This window comes from Numida meleagris, chromosome 8 (assembly GCF_002078875.1).
Source record: "Numida meleagris isolate 19003 breed g44 Domestic line chromosome 8, NumMel1.0, whole genome shotgun sequence".
Classification (NCBI taxonomy): domain Eukaryota; kingdom Metazoa; phylum Chordata; class Aves; order Galliformes; family Numididae; genus Numida; species Numida meleagris.
In genome coordinates this window covers 14,490,749-14,511,591 of record NC_034416.1, presented here as the reverse complement: position 1 = coordinate 14,511,591, position 20,843 = coordinate 14,490,749, and the positions used below count along the sequence as shown (strand labels likewise).

At 42.8% G+C, this 20,843-nt stretch overlaps 1 protein-coding gene across 3 annotated transcripts in view; it reads right to left on the bottom strand.

Moving 5' to 3' along the window:
- The window catches only part of SMARCA1 (SWI/SNF related, matrix associated, actin dependent regulator of chromatin, subfamily a, member 1), a 39,772-nt gene continuing 25,573 nt past the window's right edge, over positions 6,645 to 20,843 (bottom strand). Inside the window, exons 23-27 of one of the 3 annotated variants that reach the window (XM_021405998.1) lie at positions 19,509 to 19,619; positions 15,505 to 18,805; positions 10,665 to 12,849; positions 8,248 to 8,372; positions 6,645 to 8,085 (exon numbers count right to left, since the gene is read on the bottom strand). In XM_021405998.1, the coding sequence (XP_021261673.1) occupies positions 18,734 to 18,805; positions 19,509 to 19,619 (183 nt within the window). In that variant the 3' untranslated portion in view covers positions 6,645 to 8,085; positions 8,248 to 8,372; positions 10,665 to 12,849; positions 15,505 to 18,733. Of the gene's footprint in view, positions 8,086 to 8,247; positions 12,850 to 15,504; positions 18,806 to 19,508; positions 19,620 to 20,843 lie in introns of all 3 variants that reach the window. The other 2 variants (XM_021405999.1, XM_021405997.1) reach the window with 2 other exon arrangements.

The window sequence follows — 20,843 nt, the reverse complement described above, 5'->3', positions numbered from 1 at the left end:
AGGGATGCCGGCAGAGGACAAAGCCAATTCCTCTGCCCTGTTCCTCGAGCCTACCCCAGAGCTTATCTAAACTGGTGTTTGAAAGACCCAATTCCAACACAGTTCGGCTATGAATTTGAACTAAGAGACTTTCTTGTTTCATGAAGACACTCTCCTAAGCTGCCTTGTTTCTGCTTAATTCTGAAAGACAGAGAGGCAAAATGAAAACTAAATCATAAATGTATATATAAACCAGCTCCTCAATCAGCATAAGTTCCTTCTGGTACTAGTGAGTTGCAGAGACACACAGTAACTGAGGAACAAGCTCCTGATTAAAGAATTTAGGGATTAAATTAATTTACTAGCCCAGACCCTAAACAACCTTCCCTGGTATTTTGATATCTTAATCCCAGGCAGATTATCTGTGCTGGCATTCTTCTTCCCTTTGGCTCAAAACAGTGCTATCTCTGCGGCATTCTCCAACAATAAAGAGGTGCTCCTTGGAAGAAGCAGCCATACAAGGTAATAAAAGACCACGTTACATTTATTCAGCCTGGAAGCAGTTCTGCTGTTCAGCCAGAAATCAATTGGTGACCTTCTATTGTGTGAAGAAAATCTCAGTAGAAAGGGTAGAAACCATTTACTTCCACTGAGGTGCAGTTGGATTGCCTGGAGAGCTGCCCAGCTGAACAGTGCTCTCTCACCTCTGGCCCTTCCATCTCTGTTCACCATTTTCCACAGAGCCTGTGCTGGCTCTTGGCAGGCCAGTATGCTGCTTCCTAAGGACCCTAGGGGAAAGCCACACTGACAGTGAGCTGAAGGACAAATTTGCAACACACTGTTGCTCATCTTGACTCACTAAGCTAACTTTCACCTATTCTATCCCCTTTTCTACAGTTCAAGCTAACTTTCACTCACTCAGTCTGACACTTTTCAAGGCTGATGGTGAAAGAGCAGATCATTTACTCAGTGCACCTTACTCATGGGGCTCCTGAACCTCCAACGTCAGCCAACATCAAGGCAGTTGACCTGTCCCCTGAATCGATCCAAACCAGCACAGGGTCAGGTCTGCAACCAGGAGAAGCTGACACAGCCCAGCTGAAGTCAGCAGGCCACTTGCAATTGAGTGCCAGGTCAGCAACTCATTCTGGAAAAATAGGGAAAATCCTGGTAAATTCAGCTAAAGCCACAGCCTCAAGCAGAACAAAGATGGTTAGACTGAAAGGTCATGCTCCCCTTGGAACAGTTTTGATTTTAATTGTTTCTTACCTCTCTTTGCCAAACTCCCACCTATCCCACTTGATTTGCTAGCCCACTGCTAGTTCTTTCTCCCTCTGAATATGAGTCAAGCACACAGATTTCTAACAGGTTGCTCTCCTGGGCTGCCCACTCTTTGCAGCAGTGTCCATCAGCTTGGCACCCTGTAGAGCCAGCTACAGCTGGGTACAGACACTGGATGCGTAACAGATAAGGCAACACATTAGTGGGGTTACCAGCACCATGGCTGGTACAGAACTTAGGAACTGGAGATCTCTGATACTGAAGTTACTACAGCATGAGAAAGAAGAAACTCTGTCACTTGACTGTATCTGAGTCTATTATTACACAGATAATCTGTCAACCCAGACCTGGCGTACACATTCTCCAGAGGATTAGGGCACCATACGACTACTTTGGGCTATGCTTTACAGATGACAAACATGATGCAGGGCAAGTGGGGAACAGAGTGCAAGGAACGCTTGGTCCACCGGGTAAGGGGAAAGAGCTTCACACTATGTACCAATGAAAGGGCAATAGAAAGACACTGAGGTTAGCTCTGAGCCAGCTGCAAAAGCTTGGGAACAGTCAGGGAGAGGCTATAGGAGACTTCAAAAACCAGTAGCAGATCCAAAAATCAAAGCCAATCTTCAACTGAGTCACAAAGGAAAAAAAAAAGAAATCTTTAACACGGTAACAGGACATTAGGGTTGTTTTGGTGCAGAGCTCCTCAAATATACCACCAAAAAACAAGACAGTTAGCTAATGCTGTCCTGGAAGAGACAGGATGGATTTGTTGTAGCACAGCATCCATGCCAACCAGAGCAAACCAACCAGCAAATCCAGCCAGAGTCAACACACTGAGTCATGTCATCAGCACAGGAGATCCAAACACCTTCTCTAAACACCTCTGATGGAGGCTTCTGCCTGTTGAATTAGCTGCTATGCTTCAAGATATTACTTTTGATGACAGTCTTTTGTCTTCATTCAAACTAATTATGCCTAAATCAATGGTAACAGCAGATTTGGCATTGATCATCCTTGTAGATGCTCTCAACTTAAATTATCCTTTTGCATACAGATAAGTCCCGTGATATCTCCTGCCAGAGCATTGACACCAAAGTATTTATTTAACTAATTATTCTTATCCACACCATCATGGGCATTTGATATAAACTGCAGGAATGCAAGCAGCATCTCTATTGTGTATTGCCCAGAGACATCACAAGATGAACTCCCTTAGCAGTGAGCTGCTGCCTAACGCTCCACTCAGAAATGTGGGCTGAAGTCAGTGATCACAAGATCAGGTTCTCCAGCCACAGAACAAGACAAGGTGCCCAAGTAGATCATTTGAGGAGTCTTACCACTATACAACCAAATCTACTGATACATCCACATTGAATTTAGTGGAGTTCCCACAGTTCAAAACAGCTTAAAAGTGTCAGGATTTCTGGCATAGTAAAGATTTCTGCTGTTTTGCAGTTGCCCTTCTAATTTTCCACCTCCCCAGCTCTTCCCTTGCTCGAAAGGAAATAGGAAATTCTGAAAGAGAAGGAATCCCACAGTGACTGGGATTACAGCTGGGTCCATCTGCTGCCATATCTACCAGAAACTCAACAATAGGAAGGGGTGTACGGCATTTATGGGCATAACTTTTTTCTGCCTGTTCCATCTTTAAATTAAAAAGAAAGAAAAAAAAAAAAGAATCTTGCCTGGTAGAAGGGAAAGGTTCTACATTATCAGAGAGAATTGCTGTTGGCAACCTTTTTACTCATATAAAAGCTGTCCAGACCAGAAATATATGATTGACTGTACATGCAGAAAAATGTAACCCAGCAGACAAAAAAAAAATTGGCTATTTGAAACTCAATGTAAACATTTTCTTGAATAGTTCCTCTACATTTGTGCTGATTTGTAAAAGAAATTTTAAAAATGATTTAAAGAAACAACAGGATTAGGGTGACGGTGTGACAGATTAATTTGCTTTTAGATAGAGGCAAAGTGCTCTGCAGCTGCAGGAGGTGCAGCGCATTGCACCTCCGGGTCACTGGTTCAAACACAGCCTGGGGGTAGGGACTGAACGTGTTTCATGTCTGATGGTTGCTCAATGGTCCATGTGAAATGAGTTTTGTGCCTGCGCCTTCACTCCAGGTATCACTAGTGAGTGCCTGAGCGGTGGGGGAGGCCAAGGACTTGGGTGAGCGTGGTGAGCAGTGATCCCTCACTTCCCAAGAGTGCCCTTACTGTGATGGAAGGTCCACTCCTCAGCTGGCTGTGATACAGCTGCTCAGCAACAAAACAGAGTTTCGTGGCATTGGGGCTTGTCAGCTCAATTCTTGTCACCAGAATTAAGTTCTTTTTAAGTGAACATTCAAGATATAATTAATAACCAAACAGAACCTGTTAGAAACAAGATCTGGTTTGGTGGTGAATACGTGATTCCCCTTCAAAGTTTCTCCTTTTTTTCCACCACTTGCAGATATTTGAGTTTGTCTGAAGATACGTGTAGTCCTGAAGCCTAGGAGGATGTGGTCTGCCCTGGAGCATTTCCAGGTGCACCAGACAAGGCACATTGCACCTGGAAAGGTCAGCTGTGGGCAGACGGAAATAAGTAATAAGCCATTTGTCCCTTATGTAGTCCCACATCACCAACAACACTGCCCAGAGGCCTCATTCCATACCCAATATACATTTGAAGTTACTTTTACTCCTGTGAGATAACACTTGTATTTTAAAGGCAGAAAGCTGCTTGAATTTTTTCCAAATTGGAAAACTCATTTTAAGTCCAGAGCTTGAGACCCTCTGTCTTAGTGAGGGAGAGGAGCACTGTTCCCATAAAGGCTGCTCTGAGGATTTGGCAACACAGCCAGGCACCAAGAAGAGCTGTGCTGAACACAGCGCTCTGCAGAGAAGGGCAGGTGCTGCACAGGGGCTGCAGAGGCAGCTGTGTGCTCCCGGTTTCAGCCGTTCCCTTGGTGACACACACCAACATGATCCTCAAGAGAACCAAGATTTGCTCTGAGGCTTTTCTGATTTTCTTCTCCTGCAAAGGACACATTCTTTCAGGAGAGCTCCAGCCACGGTTCTTCCCCTACTCCGTGCATGCTATGTGGGAGAGGGAAAAAGAGGTTACACTGCATCACATTGACAGTAAGGAGGAGAAACAAAAAGTGAGCTCACATTTGCCAGCTCTCGCCCTAATGCCATACAGAACAAACTGCAGATGGGGTAAATGTTCTTGCCCCAGGTGCCCACACATAGCAATTTATAGCACCAGATCTGGGGGCATTAAGCTGTACACGTAAAATGTGCCCATTGTTATTATTCACTGTAAACATGCCATAAGCATGGAAATATGCCCAGCTAAGCTACAGAAGCCAGTACTGAAATATTAAACAGCCCATTAAATAGAAGCAGTAAATACTCCAAAGTGCAGGAGACCTTGTTCAGTTATATAACTCTGGGCAGGCTTTAAACCTGGAAAATACTTGGCTCCATCTAAATCCCCTCCTTACAACCCAACCTAACTGCCCTGCAAGAAACAGAGGGGGAAAACAGCCAGCTAAATACCACACAAGGGCAGCAAATGGACTGACACTTCAGCAACTGCTGGCTTCTAGAGCAACCAACAATTGGTACAAAAAACAGGCTCCACTAAAAGACAGGAGACGAGGAATGCAGACAGAGGATACTTCTAAGCACACATCCTTGTCCGGAACTAAGATGTATCTACCTTAGGAAACAGAATTCAGTGCCTGGGGGCCTGAACCTGGTATGAACCCCAGAAGAACTCTTCTCATCAATCCCAGACTCCACAGTGTCTCTGCTAGTGTGAATCCAAGGCATTACAGATGCATACCTACTTTTAACTCCCATGTAACTACGTGGGCCACTGCCCCATGTAACTACGTGGGCCACTGCCCCATGTAACTACGTGGGCCACTGCCCCATNCCCATGTAACTACGTGGGCCACTGCCCCATGTAACTACGTGGGCCACTGCCCCATGTAACTACGTGGGCCACTGCCCCATATAACGCAGGGCCAGGACCGGAGCAGAATGGTGCAGGATGGGCACCTGTGTCCTCCCAGCAGCCAGCAGAAGTGCCTGGACAAAACACCTGAACCGGTGGCTGTCAGGCAGGAGCGCAGCCCAGCCTCGTGGCAATTGACGCCACTGTCAAGGACAGAAACCACACGCTTCTTTCTCTACGGAAGAACACAAAACCTCATTTACTCCCCTGATTGCATTAGCCAATATGAAACAAAGTAACTTTTAATAAAGTGTGCCATGGCAGAGAAAAATTGATACAATCACAGAGCAGGTATAATGGGATTTAATTCTGCTTCAGATGTGCTAGTTTTAATAAAAAAGGATTGAGCAAATCTAAAATAAATTACACTGAAAGGTCGGGCTTATTGCTTGTACTGTTACGTTAACTCTTCCGCAGACATTTTTACAGATTGTATTTATGAGACCTTTTGATTTTCAGGATAGGTATAAAATACATCTGCAATTTTCCCATTATTTGTGGCAATGTTTCTTTTACAGGTGTCATTTACCAGTGCTTCAATACAAATTTCCTTACCTGACATTTATAAGAAATGATGAGTTATTTATGGGGTGGTTTTGTTAAATTAGCAAAACTATTCCCTGCTAGAAAGTTAAACTCAACTAGAAAAAAAAATTGCCAAGGGAATGATTATCCCCATTTTTGTGTCAGTGACACTCATGATTTCTTCTTCATTAATCATTCCACCGGCACATCACTTATTCAATAGGAAGGAAATCAATTACTTATTGTTCTACGCAGCTAAGTCCCTGCTTCCGTGAGCTACTCAGAACAGACATGAATGGGAAAAAGCTGCAAACACTGAATCTTATTACCAGTCTCTTATTAACATTACAGCAGCACCCAGAGACCCCAGCCAAGATCGCAGCCCATTTCACTCAGCAATGCTGTAACACAGAGCTCAATATCCATCCTAACCCTAAAGGATACACTCAGCACAGACAGGTGTGGACAGGGAAAGAAGGCAAGAAGGAGCTTGTCATTGCAAAGGAACTGTAAGTGCATCATGGGCACACGGATGTTTTTTTTGTGTGCACAACTGCGTTGGTTCAGTGTGCCAGGGGTGGCCAAGGCCTCTCCCACACCTCGGTGCTGCCCTACACCCAGAGAAAGGGTCATCCCCATGGCCCTCCTTCCCCGCCTTGGCCTTCTGTGCCCAGCAAAGGCCAAACAAAGGCTGTGCTCACAGCCTGCCCGGGGCTGCCGTGGGCCCAGGCCCCTCCCCAGCCCTGAGGCCTGGGCTGCACCTCACCCTGCGGGACAGACACGGGAGGCCCAGGGCAGACCCCAAGAACCAAAAAGGACAAAAAGGACAGGAGGCGCTTACTGGCTTGACTTGTGTTTGCCGTTTTATTGTTCAAGATTCTTTGGTCGTTGTCTTTATGTTGTTCCTTGTCCTGCCTTCCTGGAAACAGAGTCCTGACGGAGCACCTGGAACAGCCCTTCCCTCTTCGCGTCCCATGCACAGTCTCCCGCTCCCCCAGAGCAACAGCCGCTTCTGTAGCTTCTCTCACGCTGCCTGGAGGCCGCAGGGCGCGCGGGGCCCTTCGCTGTCCTCCTGCTGTTGGGAGCAGCTCCTCAGAGGACACCAGTCCCAGGCCGGCCCTCTTCCGCAGGGCTCACTGCGAGGCCGTGCTCCTCCGCTTGTCCTGGCGCAGCGGCTCAGGACGCCTGTGCCAGTGCCAGTCCTTGTCCTCAGAGCTCGGGAAAGAAGAGGGGAGAGGTCCTGGGGAAGGAAAGGGGGGCGGGGAGCAGCAGCAGGGGCTCTCGGGCGGATGCTGACTCGTCAACGCCTAGATGAAAAGCGAGAGCCCCTGGAGCGCCGTTCCCGGAGCCAGCGACGTCGACGGGCAAGCATGATCTTATAGTGCCTGCCCAGCCCCGGTGGAGGCGGATCCACCTCCATCGGTTCCTCCTCGGGAGGTAGGTCCACCTCCATGGGCTCGACGTCGCTCTCCACGGGGTCGATCTCCATGGGCTCGGGCTCCGGCTCGCTGCTGCTCTCCCGCCGGCGGCGCTTCCTCGGTGGAAAGGGAACCATCCCCCTCCACCACAGCTCTCGCCACGGGTGGGAAGGAAACTTGAAAGTTGCTCCTTGTCTCAGAGGACTCTGGCAGGCAAGGCGCAGGTCGAAGACCAACAGAGTTCTGGGCTCCGGGTCCCCGTATTTATAGGGGTCCAGGAGGGAGGCGGTCATGAGATCACAGAGCCTAAGACCCTAAGAATGTCCCATGACAACCCCCAAACAAACCGCTGGGCGAGGGGGCCCATGGCCCCTGCGTTGCCCTGGTGCCGCTAGGGGGGTTCTGCAGGCTTCCATTTCAAACCAGTAACGTTTTCATCCATGACTCCAATAAAGATGTGAAAGTTCTATTAAATAACAGCGTGCTCATGTGATGCTACACTGGGAGGAGCATTGACTTCCTTGAGGGTAGAGAGGCCTTGCATCAAGACTGTCACAAATCAAGGGCTGTCATCATCTGCATGAAGACCTAGTGCTGGATTGTGCCCCCAGGATGGGGCAGGCCTGGCTCTATGTGCAGGTGGACGGAGGGGCAACACGGAACCGGAGAGCAGCACTGCAGAAATGGATCTGGGGGCTCTGGTTGGCAGCAAGTTGAACATGAGCCAGCAGCGTGCCCTGGCAGCCAGAAGAGTTAACCATACCCTGGGGTGCATCAGGCCCAGTGCTGCCAGCCGGCCGAGGAAAGGGATTGTCCCACTCTGCTGTGCACTGGTACCATCTTCACCTTGAGTACTGAGTACAGTTTTGCTCGCTACAAAATAAAGAGATAAAACTGTTAGAGAGCATTCAAAGATGGGGGAAGGGGCTGGTGGGAGAGACACATGGGAAGGGTCTCAGTCCCTTCCAACTTAGGATATTCACTCATTCTTCTATTCTGTGCTCAGTAAGTACAAATGATAAGCAGAAGACATACACTTGAGGAGCAGTGCTTGCAATAAAGAGGAACTGATCTGCTTTTGGGTCTCCGGTGAGCTCTTGGGTCTCTTCTTTAGGAAGTGTGATGACATCAGCCCAGATCCTGGCCAAGGGCAGTAGACACTACACAAGAAGAATAAAAGACAGTCCCAGTCACAAAATAATAGAGCCAAGAAGATGAAAGAGGCCAGGTAGTACCAAAAGCGGTCTAGAGAAGGCCGATAGCACTTGCCAAGCTTTATAAGACAGAACATAAGATGGCTCTGAGTGAGCAGATAAATGTTAGCTGCCAAAAAAAAAAATCATACTAAACGAAGTTGTGTGGTCTTTTTGATGACTATTAGATGACTAGTAAACTGGAAGATGCTGTCTTCATTTTTCTCTTTGATAAATGTAGCAACCCTTGGAGATACCCTCCCCAACTTTGCTTCTGCAGGAGAAGCATCTACTGAGCTCAGTATTGTGATAGATCTGTTCATATATACTTTTCCTTATGATGCCACTGAATTTTTGACAAGGTATCTATATCTATTTCTAGCTATCTAAGATACAGACATAACCCACAGTCTTTGCACAGGACCTACTATTTATAACCTCCAGCGACTTCAGAGGATTCACATCAATCACAGCAGATCTCCAGCAGGAACGTGGTCCCCATCTGACAAAACTGACTGTCTTATTTTGTCTTTTATTCTAATAGGCTTCCTGCCAGCCAGGTTCTGCTTCCATTTGATCAAGGGTACAAAGTCTTCAATCAACTCTTCTCCTTCCTTTCTGGTCTATTTTTAAAGGCATTGACCTAAATCCATGAGAGCAGTAAAAATACTGTAATTTCACAACTTTTATTACTACAGCTAATTCCCAATGAGAACAATCAGTTCTACAGCAACCTTCCAAAGAAGGCCTCTAAGCTAAATCAAAAACAAACTGAGTACATAGGCAAGCTAGCAATGCTGCCGATCTTAGGTTCTAGGCACCTTCCTTCCCTGAGAAATGACTTCAAAAAAAGCAGGAAGTAATTCACCAACAGTCTTATCAAAGCTGTGTGTCAACACAAACACACTGTACTGCATTAACTGCAAAGCAGGCTCTCCTTAGCTCTCCAGCCCCCCTGGCACACGCAGACAGGCTCTGACTGACAGGCTGATGAATGTTTTAGGTTGCCTCATCTAGTCTAGTTCAGGAGCATCTAGACATGAGCAAGGAATACAGCAACCACTCAAAACTATTGGAATGTCTTATTGTAAAGGTTTAATTTCTGTTGAGGGGAAAAGAATATTTTCCACCTATTTTTTTAATAGATGTAATTAACTACACGTTACTTTTAGTTTCCTCTGCTGATGAAGACTTTCTGACCACATTCAGACAGCCTACTTTCAACATGGTACCAACCGATTTGTGCATGAGAGATGTGTATTTTTCAAGAATGATGCAGCCAGCCCATGCACAGGATTCTAAAGGCAGATGCACTGAGAAAGCTGGAGGTAAACATAAGTAAATCAGGTAGACTTCAGGATAGTCGAATGCCACCAAATATCCTTTTCTAAAGAGTTCTGTACCTCAGAATAGCCATATGGAAGACACTGAGTCATTTTCTTCACCAAGTACAACTTGATAACGCCGTGCTCCTGTTTTCAAGTGAATTTCACAATCCTAATTTTCTACCTCTACACCTAAGACTACAGTGAACCTCAAACACTCCACACAGAACATAAATGTTTATGTGACTCTGCAAACAGAGAAAATGAATGAGGGGGCAACATGCAGCAAGGCATCTGATGCAGAATGATGGAGATCAGTACAAAAATTGAGAGTCAGCAACGTTTGCTTTAGGTAACGTCTGGCTCTAGGGAGCCCTTATTAGACATGTCTTGTACACAAATCAACAGAGTAGAATAGGGATTGTTAAACAAAGTGACTGCAGCAATCGGTCAATACAGAAAGACCATTAGGGTTGGATGTAGCTCTGCAGTAAGGAAATAAAAAAGTAAATTACCAATGCACAGAATACCATAAATCTTACAGCAAACAACTGATGCCTGTGTTCTGCTTCTGCCAGAAATTCAGTCTTTTTTTAAACACCATTGTACCTGCCCTTCCAATTCAAATCACCTTTATTGTTGAAACAAAATGCTAAGCACGAGAGAAAAACAAGCTTTGCCACTGCGTACAGAACTTGGTGCTTTTATTACCAGAAAATCTGATGATCTGTCTGCACCCTGTTTTTCAGTTGGTTTTAGCTGATTTCTCACCCATCCATCAAAGCTTCTGCTTGTAAGGATCCCTGTAAAGAAATGCTCAAGCAAATGTGATGGCATGTGAGGGTCGTTCCCTCTGCCTGTGATGGCTCTACCAGCATCTGCAACCAAGCACATCTACACCAGAGGCACAAAACCACACTTAAAAGCATTGTACCCAAGAGGAGTTCCCATGGAAGACTGGATGAAATCAGGACTGGTGTTCAGACAGCCAACTCTCACTTTTCAGGTCCCTGAATACGCTCCTAAAATGGAACACGTGCCAGTCAGTTTTTTAAGAAAATTCCATTAGCATCCAAAAAATAAATAGTCTCTGGTTCTGCTTCAAGGTTCACCACAAAATAACTTGGAGCTCAATAAACTTGGCCATGTTCTCATGCTGCAAAAACAAAGTCAAAAACTTATTTATTCACTTTTTACCTCATAAGTCTCAAATCAATAATTGTACCTATTGACTGACAACAAATTCAAAACATTAATTTGCATTGAATACCATAACCTAATAAGAAGGCAACAACTGTATTTGCTGCAATTGATTTTCCTTTTGTTACTAGCACAAAATCTTCAGGCCTGTACAATGATAAGATACAGCACACGGAGGAGTTAATTATCACAGAATACCAAAAAGGCAAAAATTAAATTTCTTTTTCAGTATGGAAGGGAAAGGTTGAATCTCCAGGGTTGATGTTTGAACAAAGGAAACTTCTTGTACCTCATCCGCATGAGCATTCAAGCAATGGGAATCATCAAAAGGTGAATTTCAAAGCCTACTTTGTAATGTAAATAATTAAAATCATTTCTGAGGTACATATCCATAGAAGCTATAAAGTGTTCTGGAAACACTGATCTGAAAGGGTAGGTGGTGGTGTTTTTTTGTTTTTAATTCCAGCAACAATTCTAACAGCAAGTCACTGAAGCCCAGTCCTGCAGCACACAGAGTGACACTGGCATGTTTAGCTGCTTTTTGGCAGAGGCCTCTGCTGCAGGGGAATGCAGGTGGGCACAAGGAGCACCTCATCCACCAGCAGCTGAAGCAGGCAGAGGCCTGCAAGTTAGGCCTGGAGCAGGAAGGGCCACCCAGCTCACCCCTCATGGCCACCATCCATGCATACTGTGGGTACTTTTGGTAAGGACTGGCCAACTGGGAGGAGATTGCAGGACTACGGCCTTGCTAAGACAAATCTAAAAAAAAAGCAGCAAGCACCTCAGCACTGAGTTAACTTCCAGCAGCAGTTATAGTGGCTTTACTTTAATTTTCAGTTTTTTTACCAATAAAACAGAGATTTCACCACCACTTGCCAGATCATTGCACACCAAGTTTCCCAGCACAGCTCTCACCCCAGGCTGGCACAGGTGATTGTTTTGAAGACCCAACCTTTTCCCTCCTCATTTCCAATGTTAGCAGAGAGGCCCGCTGTGAGAGCAGCCCTCACACAACAGCTCGGAATCCTGCCAAGATCCCAATCTGTTAATTTGGACAGGTTTCCAAGGAGCCTCCTCATGAAAATATCCACGATATCAGCCAGCCCAGCAGGATTTGAATTAAGGCTTGGATGCAAAACCTTCCTCTCAACTCAGAGGCACATTTTTATTGAGCACATCTCACGTATCCATGCACCTCTGTTCATTACAGAGACTTGACCGCCCTACAATCCAAACACCAACCAGTATTTCAAGTGACAGTAATAACCCACAACTCACATTTCTTCTCCATTTTTGCAGCCATGGAAGCACCGTTCAGCAGCACAGCCTGGCATCAGTTGATGGTCAACAGGGCTGCTTGAACTCAAGCTCTGGTGAGTCACACATGCCAAGCAGGAGAGCTACAAGCAGCTCTGAGAAGGGTAGTAGCACCCAGGGATGTTCCTATCTGGATCAGACAGCCAACGACCTCCAGTGACAGGGAACAAGGTACTGAATGAAAAATACTAATCCTCATATTAAAAACTGTGTGAGGACACCAGGGATTTCCAACCACAGCAAGAAGTAAGCAGGCACCACATCAGCTCAAGTTTTATTTAGAGGGGAGGACTGAAGCAGAGGGCTGATGGCATAAAGTACACGCGGTTTCCCCACATGCAACCAAAGCAGGCTTTTAAGTCAAACACAGTTGGAAAGAATTAACTGATCAGTGGTATCACTCAATTAGAGTGGTCTAGCTTGCCCCTGCCACAAAGTGATTAATACATTCGCCAATACATTGAGGCACGGCCCCTTACCTGTTGAACAACATTAAAACACTAAGCAGCAAATATGTTGTCGACGAATGAGGTGTCTCAGTCTCTAATGAGCAGCTATTCTTTTCAGAAGAGCACTTCATGCACAGTATCTATTCAGATATTCTGTATAAATAAAAGACAGGACTCTGTATCAGTGAAGAGCTGAATATGAACTTCTGTTACTCTATGTTCTTACTGTGCCTACTGCCACAGAATACGAGTTCGTTAAAAAAGCATTAGTCAATGAACAGAGAGCTCAGGCAGAAAAAATGAGCAATTAGCAAAGTTGAAGTTCTATCCGTAAGTATATAAATACGGCTGTTGACGCAGTTAATAAATATTAAAAGTTTACAGTTTACCAATATAGTTGCTGGTTTTACCATAATTGTTTTATAACCAGTTCCTCAAAGTGAATTACAATTAAAAATTTATAACAGCCAATTCCTCCGAGAACCTTAAGCTATAACGCAGTTGCTACCTGAACAAACTGTTGTATTACACTCATTTAGAAAAGACTGACCACGAACATAACGGATATACTCTTGGAATTGTGTAAAAGCTCCATGAAATTCAAAAGCCACTGGTATGCAGCACCTGGCATTACTGGCACAAAATCTCAGCTACAGTTTCATTAGTGGTAGGGCTACAGCGCTTAGGATTGCTGTAATTTAAAGTACTCCATAGTCAAACATGTTTTCTTTTCCCCTGTAGAGATCACAAAATAAAAGGCAGAGAAAGCACTCAAAAAAAAACCCCAATCCTGAAGAATTTGTGGCCTTCAGCAGCATCCAACTAACTAACAACAGAGGAAATAAATGAAGATGAGTTTTCACCCTGTTTTCTTAAGGCAAGAAACTGCCAGATAGAAGCAAAAAGCTCCGTTCCCTGAGAAAGGTGACCTTCCCTGACACCGAGTGGCTGCAGTGAGCAATCACCACACCACAGCGCCAACCACCACTGCACTTCTGGCTGCTCCTACAGCTGCAGCTGCTCCCCACCTTTCCACCAGCCGCAGTTCCCCTCTGCTGTTTTCCAGTTCGTGCACTATAGCAGACCAGGCCCTGCAAAGTATCAAGTTCCTCCAGTTGCCCTGCTTAAACGGGGACCCTCCTGTTTGAGTTTTGCAGGCCCAAATGGAAGTGTTCTCACAGCACCCATAAAAGCACACAACTGCTTTAGTGGAGAGCGCCATGGAAACATTCTCTTCAGGAATGACTATAGTTTAATATTAAAAACAAAGATTTCTGTTTTATTACATCAGTTTAGTATCTCTCCAGGTGGGACAGTTCTGCCCTAAGTTTTTCAAGTCCTCCACAAGGGGAAACTAACAACTAGACCTGCAGACAGGACGGCTGCTCCCTTTACAAGTCCTCATGTTTGAACACAGAAGCTTCTCTAGAAGAACTGGCAGGTAGTGCTTCCAAAACTTCTTGTAAATAATAGACACCAGTGCTCATAGACAGACATAGCCACAGACAGCATGAAAGTAGGAAGTAGCTTTGGGATCATCCTCAGCTGGGCTCTAAACTGAGTTGAAGAATGAGATTGTGGAGTCACATCTACCAATGATCAGCGGCTGCAGCACTACAGTGCCTGATTCCTACCTCTCTATGTCTAGTGGACATAAGCTCCAACATATTTTATTTTAGTAACACACCACAGGTATGGAAAAACAAAAACAGCAATATACTTTAATAAAGCATCAACATACAGTTTATCATGAGACAAGAACAGGTAAGGCTATCACAAAAATACAGACACTACTAGTTCTTTATTTAAGATTACAGGAAATTAGAGAGTTTGAAAGCAGATGTGGAACGGCCATACGCAGCCCTTTCATTCAGCTGCCATAGCCTGGAAGCTCTGAGAGGTACAAGTGCAATGGAAACAAACCAAACTATTTTGAACAGTATCCTAAGTGCATGGGCCAGTCTGTACCAGAGTGTAGTTACCAGAGGACATAAGGTTCATCTCAATTTTTATGGATGTACAACTGAAACAAATCTCATTTTTAAGAAGTTCAGAAGTTAGCTTTCAACACAATGTGAACTTAAGTTGGAGGCAGCAAATATTACTTCTGTTAAGGCTGGATATCGTGCAAATGCAACTGAAACAACACATTACATTTCAAAATACGCCAACCGAGTTCAATTTTACTCTTATGGGGAAAATGAAAACAAACATTCTAACTGTGATTCAGCAAAGCATTTACATACATGCTTGAAGTACATGGACTAGATAAACTGACAAAATTTAGCTATCTATCTTCAGTTCTTAACCAGATACGAACTACAGAGATCAACTCCTTCCAGCCCAGCATCACCAGCGGTGCCAGTGTCCGCACACCGGTTGTTTCATACTCTCAAATCACTGCTGGCTGAATAATTCCATTTGTTTTTCCAATCTGTAATGCCCACATAGGGTTTGGTTGCTGTTACTTAGGGCTTTTTTTTTTCCTTCAATAGCTTTGGTGTAAGTTTGTGATCGCTGGATGTGCTTAATCCCAGCACTGAAGCTGGGGAAGAGGCACGCACAGTGAGAGCCTGCAGACAGCACTAGGGACAGTGGCAGCACACAGCAGAAAGCACAGGTGCTGTAGGAAAACATTTAAGAAGTTACTTCCATCAGACATTCAGATGGATTCCAATTACCTTCCATACACTGTACTCCTTTGCTTATGATATCAAGGAGTGATCGTTTTGATTTTTTTTAAACCATAACCAGTACTAGCACTATATTCAAGAAGCAACACAAATGTACAAGAAAAACCTTACTTACTGTTTTAGCACAGCGATGCTACTTGTTCAAATGGCATCTAAAGATGGTTTCACATTACTAGTAGGGAGAAAACCCTTCCTTCTAGATGCCATTATGAGAAACTGAAATTAAAAACAATGAAGATTCAGCCATGTAGATTTATCATCATCATAAACATAACTCAAAAATAAAGGGTGGATAACTTGAAAACAATGAGTATCTGAAAAAGCCAGCAGAACTGTTGTGACCTCTCCAAGGAGGTTATGTGCACTTTGAGAAGTGCAAGATGATTGCTGCATTACTTCCTTCAACCCCAACACAACCATCATCAAATTTTAGTTGTGCACTCAAGAGGAGACAAGAAATTACTTTCAAACCTTTCATATCATATTTCTTCAACAACTATCCAATCGTCTGAAGGCCCAGGATTTTCAGGAGCTCTTTGTGTGACATTACATTATGTGCTTACCAATGTCTTACAGGCAGTATTCGTCATCTAAGATAAAAATAGTTAAAAGTAAGTGATTCCTTTATTTCAGTCCACCTAACTTTGAGCCACAGCAGCATATCGTTCAGACTCTGCTAAACACATATTGTGGGTATACCTACAACTAGAAGAACAGAAAAGGAAAAGAAAGATCCATTTTAATTTAATCCTGACCAGCAGCTGATAGCTATTTTCTTTAGTTATCACTGTGGGACATGACGAATAGGAAGACTCAATATGCTGAGGAACTAGTATACAGTATACAAGTGCTCTCAAGGACTGTTGTTCAACAGCACATTTAGTTTAACTAGGAACCACAGTCTGTAAGAGATAACAGATATTTCCTGGGAGTATCTATCATGCTTCAGAGAAGCTGTCTGATCAAGAGGATAATATCTGAAAGGAGGACTGCATGATCTTGTGCTATACAGCTACTGTATCATGTCACTGAAGGAGAAGTGAGTATTAACTTGGAGGTAACCAAAACCAAGAAGTCTGCGTAAAAGAACAAGTTGAAATATTACCATTTTAAAGCTTTCCATATACTTTGCAAATAATACAGAGAAACCAGATACACAAGAACATACAAGTGTAACAAAGCCAATAACCAGAAAAACAGGCTTCATGTATTTTAAGACTTAAAGCATAATCAGGTAATATTTTTAATGCTAAGTAGTAGCAGGGTCTACCCCAGCCAATATAATTAAGTAAAAAATTCATTTGGCTCTTCCAGCATTTATTTCCCTTCCTCTTTTTACTTGTTTTTATAACTTTGGGCAATAAAGTTACTGAGTGACATAGGATCTGAAAAGCAAATATAAATAAGGCATCTTCCTCTATTAATAGCAACGCTCCAGAGATTTGTGATTTATATGTATGTAGCTGCAAAACAATTTACAGACCATAATTACACTAGATGTCCTCCTGCCAAGGACAAAATAGGATGCTGACTACTCCGATACCAGAAATAGTATTTGGAAAGCCATCCTTTTCCATATGCACCCTATCCCACCGTGGTTGCATACTCACTTTAAAGTACGCTGACACCCATCGTTAGCCTTCTGTCTGAAGGCTGTGACCCATCATCATTATTAGGCATAGCTCTCAACTCAAGAGAGCTCTCAACAGATAAATACTCTGTTAAACTACAAGTCTCACAAATGAAAGCCCAGTACAAACAATAAATGAATTTGTCCCTGAACAAAAACTCTACTCTGAAATACAAAAGGCAATCGAAAGAATAGTATCTTTGAAAGTGCCCAGCCAAACCACCACATTCATTTTTGTGCAAAACCTTCTATGCAGACCATGAGGAAAGACTGGAAATTACTCATCAAGTTTACAGACATTAATCCCAGAAAACTTCAGACACATTCCAAGAGACTTTAATTAACATGAAAATGTGGACAGAACTCTGTCCTAGAACTCAACCAGTTTTTATTAAAGTCTAAGTTGTACAAAATTCAGAAGTAGCCAACAAAAGCATGAAATACAAGGCAAAGTTATCATCTCAAACCACTCATGAAGGAAGCAAACTGCACTAGAAGAAATGTACACATTGTCTTCAAGGAAGGTACCATGTAAAGCACACTGCATTAATCTAGACTTGACATTATAAGGGCATGTCTCACTGTGGCAAGGTCCATACTAAACACCAGATCAGAGACAGAAGATTAAAGTAAAACATTACATGTCACAGTCACTGTTCTACTTATCTGGGAAAAGCAGAGACTCTAAGGAGAGCAGAAACTATGAACCTGCCTAATAAAGGCCATTCTCACAAAGTCAAGAAAAGGTACATCCAACACTTTCATCCCCTCATTAAAATGGAAATACTAAAAAGGAGCACTCTATAGCATATCCCCATTGCTTCTGACTGACATGTTGAATCAAAGGTAAAAGGAGGAAGTTAAGAGCTAATTACAGCAACAGATCTTCCAGCACAAGGCAATGCATCTGAGCAGCCTACCAACCAAAGACAAATTATTTTGTTTGCTACTTAAAGAAGCTATTAGCTGTGCACTTTCATTCATTAGGCATAGAAAAGGTTTAATCTAAAGGTCATTCCAAGAAGCACCTCATCCTGTGTTTAAGCACACATGCAGCCTAATAGAAATCAGTGATTAGGAAAAAAAAATAAAAATTATCTCCAGCATTTCCTTCTGAGTATTTCTGAGAAAACGCCCATTTAATTCTGACACCAAACAAGGACGTCAGCCTCATTAGATTTTGTTTTGTCATGCTCCTATCTATGTACTCTGAAGAAAATCTGACTGATGATGAAGGCACAATTATGCAAACCTTAACATTCACTTTAAGAGTGGCTACGCAGAAAAGAGAGGGGAGGGAAAACCAAGGTGAAGTATATTTCTCTGCAAATACTTTTAATTCAGTTTATTTTCCCACAGCCATATAAATTTAAAATATGAAACAACAATACAGCTATAGAATCTAGGTTTTCTTTCAAAGCAGCAGCATATAAAACATATAAAAGCTAAAACCTCAGCACAAGCTTAAAAAAACAAGGACTGAGTGAATTTTGCTGAAGACATGAAATTCACGAAATACAGTACACAAAAATACTGGAATGCATAAAATATAAAGCTACACATTCTAGGTAAAGAAAGATGTTGTAAAATATACAAATTTGCAAAATTAAGCCAAGGGATTTGTGGGTGAGTACCATGAATACAGAGAAGTTGGCAATTAATACTTGTAGATGAAGAAAGAGGCAGCTTTACATTTTGAACTCATTTCCCAAGTTCATGATTTAACTTTCTTAGCATCTTTCTTCCCGGAGTTTTCAGCAGCCAGATCTGCTTTTCTCTTCTGTGACTAAAAAGAAGAAAATTGTTTCAACATTAATAAATTCACAGAAATGGTGACATCATATCACAATGTTTTGCAGTACATTAACTAATCAAAAAGATTAGCAACACTAATGTATTATATGTTCCAATTCAAGTTTTATAGGCTAAAATGGCAGAGTGAACAAAATGATCCCAGCGTTAGACAGAATTCTGCTGCCCCTTCTGCCTTCCTCAAGTCCTGCACGACATGGTCTCAATGGTACAGATACCATACACCACAAATTAGATAAGATCATGACCTCGATTTATGTTTTACTTGCTTTAAAGATGACAATCCTTTAAAATAAACAGAACACTTCTAATGTCTTCCTCCAGGAACTATTACAGGGGAGTAAAGACAGTCCTTAGGCTGAATTAGAGCCAACATATCATGTACACAAGTAGGTAGGCAAAAAAAAAAAAAAAAAAAGGAAAGAGCTTTCTTTTCTTAACAGTTCCTCAGCTATTTACACTAAAGCCTCTTCTCAAAATGAAAAGGAAAGACCCGAATTGTACAAATTGGGAAAACTGGGAAACATCAAATCTAGGGGAGTTGCCAATGGACAGCTATTTGTTTAATCATGCAACTAATGGTTCGTGCTTCAAACCATCAGATGCTATTATCTTTATTTTCTAACAAGATATAATTGAATTCAGCCCCACTGGAAATAAAGTGCTGTTCAACATACTGCTGTGACTTTTGCTCCTCTTTTCTTCTTTTCAGCTCTTTCTTTTTCCTCAATTTCCATATTTTCTTTTTCTATTAAAGATATGAGAGTATTGCAGCGCCTCTGAAACTCCTGAGGAAACAAAACATGACAGATATTAAATAAAATTCTAATTTACAAAAATAGCTGAAGTTCTTGAATTCCAAAGTACTCCATTTTTCGTATCTCAGAGTTGTCTTTATCTTCTGAACCAACACCTCTAAAGACTGATTTGATCTTTTGTCGTGTTTAGATGAAGCAAATGATACACTGCCTGCCAGCATACTTTGCCAACTGTAGGAAGAGAGGTCTTCAGGTACATCTTTAAAACAGACAGAAAAGAAATCTTCAGCATTACTTGGCTGTGACACACACCATTTCTTTGCAAAGAGTTAAGATACTGCAGAGCTCCAAACTGGCAAAGATCCATGCAGCTTTAAGCCTGGAACTCACTACTGAATTTTGGTCAAAAAGCGCCCAAAAGGTAGGAGACCTCAAACTCTTGTGAGCAGCAAGTCTTCCATGGCATCTGAAAGTGATCTACATTAAATCACATGAATTGTTTTTTTGGCTTTTTTTTTTTTTTAAGTATAAATTACATTTTCTAGCACAACTGCAACACTTGCACTGCAGTTAATAAAAGCTGGCTTAGTAAAGAAAAATCTATTTGATTCTTGTCTCCTACCTGCAAATAAAAAAATCTCTTACCGAATACAGAACAAGTACTTATTTCTATTATTATTACATTTTATGTATGCTAGGGACAGCAATTCCACTGGCTTTTCATTCTAGCTCAAGGAATAAATATATGTATTCTACCACAGTCATGTAGAAGAAACCCCACAGCAAAAGATCAACCAGAAGTATCCACGCTTCAACCACTACAAACCTTCAAATTCCACACAAACACTGGCATTCAAATTAAAAGTCAACGAGTACAAGAAAGCTTGAGTGCGAGTGAGCCCAACATGCGCTGCATCCCAAACACAACAGGGAGTGTCTGTCCCAGGACACTACATAGATCTCTAAGGATGGCTAAAAGCAGACAAGAGTAGAAAAATGTTATCCATGTGGCAGGAGCACTTGACATCGCTGGAATTTGTGTACATTGCACTCAGACTTCGTAACTGTACGCGTAGACTAATGACAACCTGCTCCACGCAAAACCAATCAGTGCAACCTTCCTGAGCATAAGAGAAATTGGCCTGTGTTAAATTCAAGACAAACCGTTATCAGAAGGGCAGTAAGAAATAACCATCAGCCATTTGCCTAAAGAGACAGATCCTCTAATTTCTCAGGAAAAAAAAATGTTTGCAT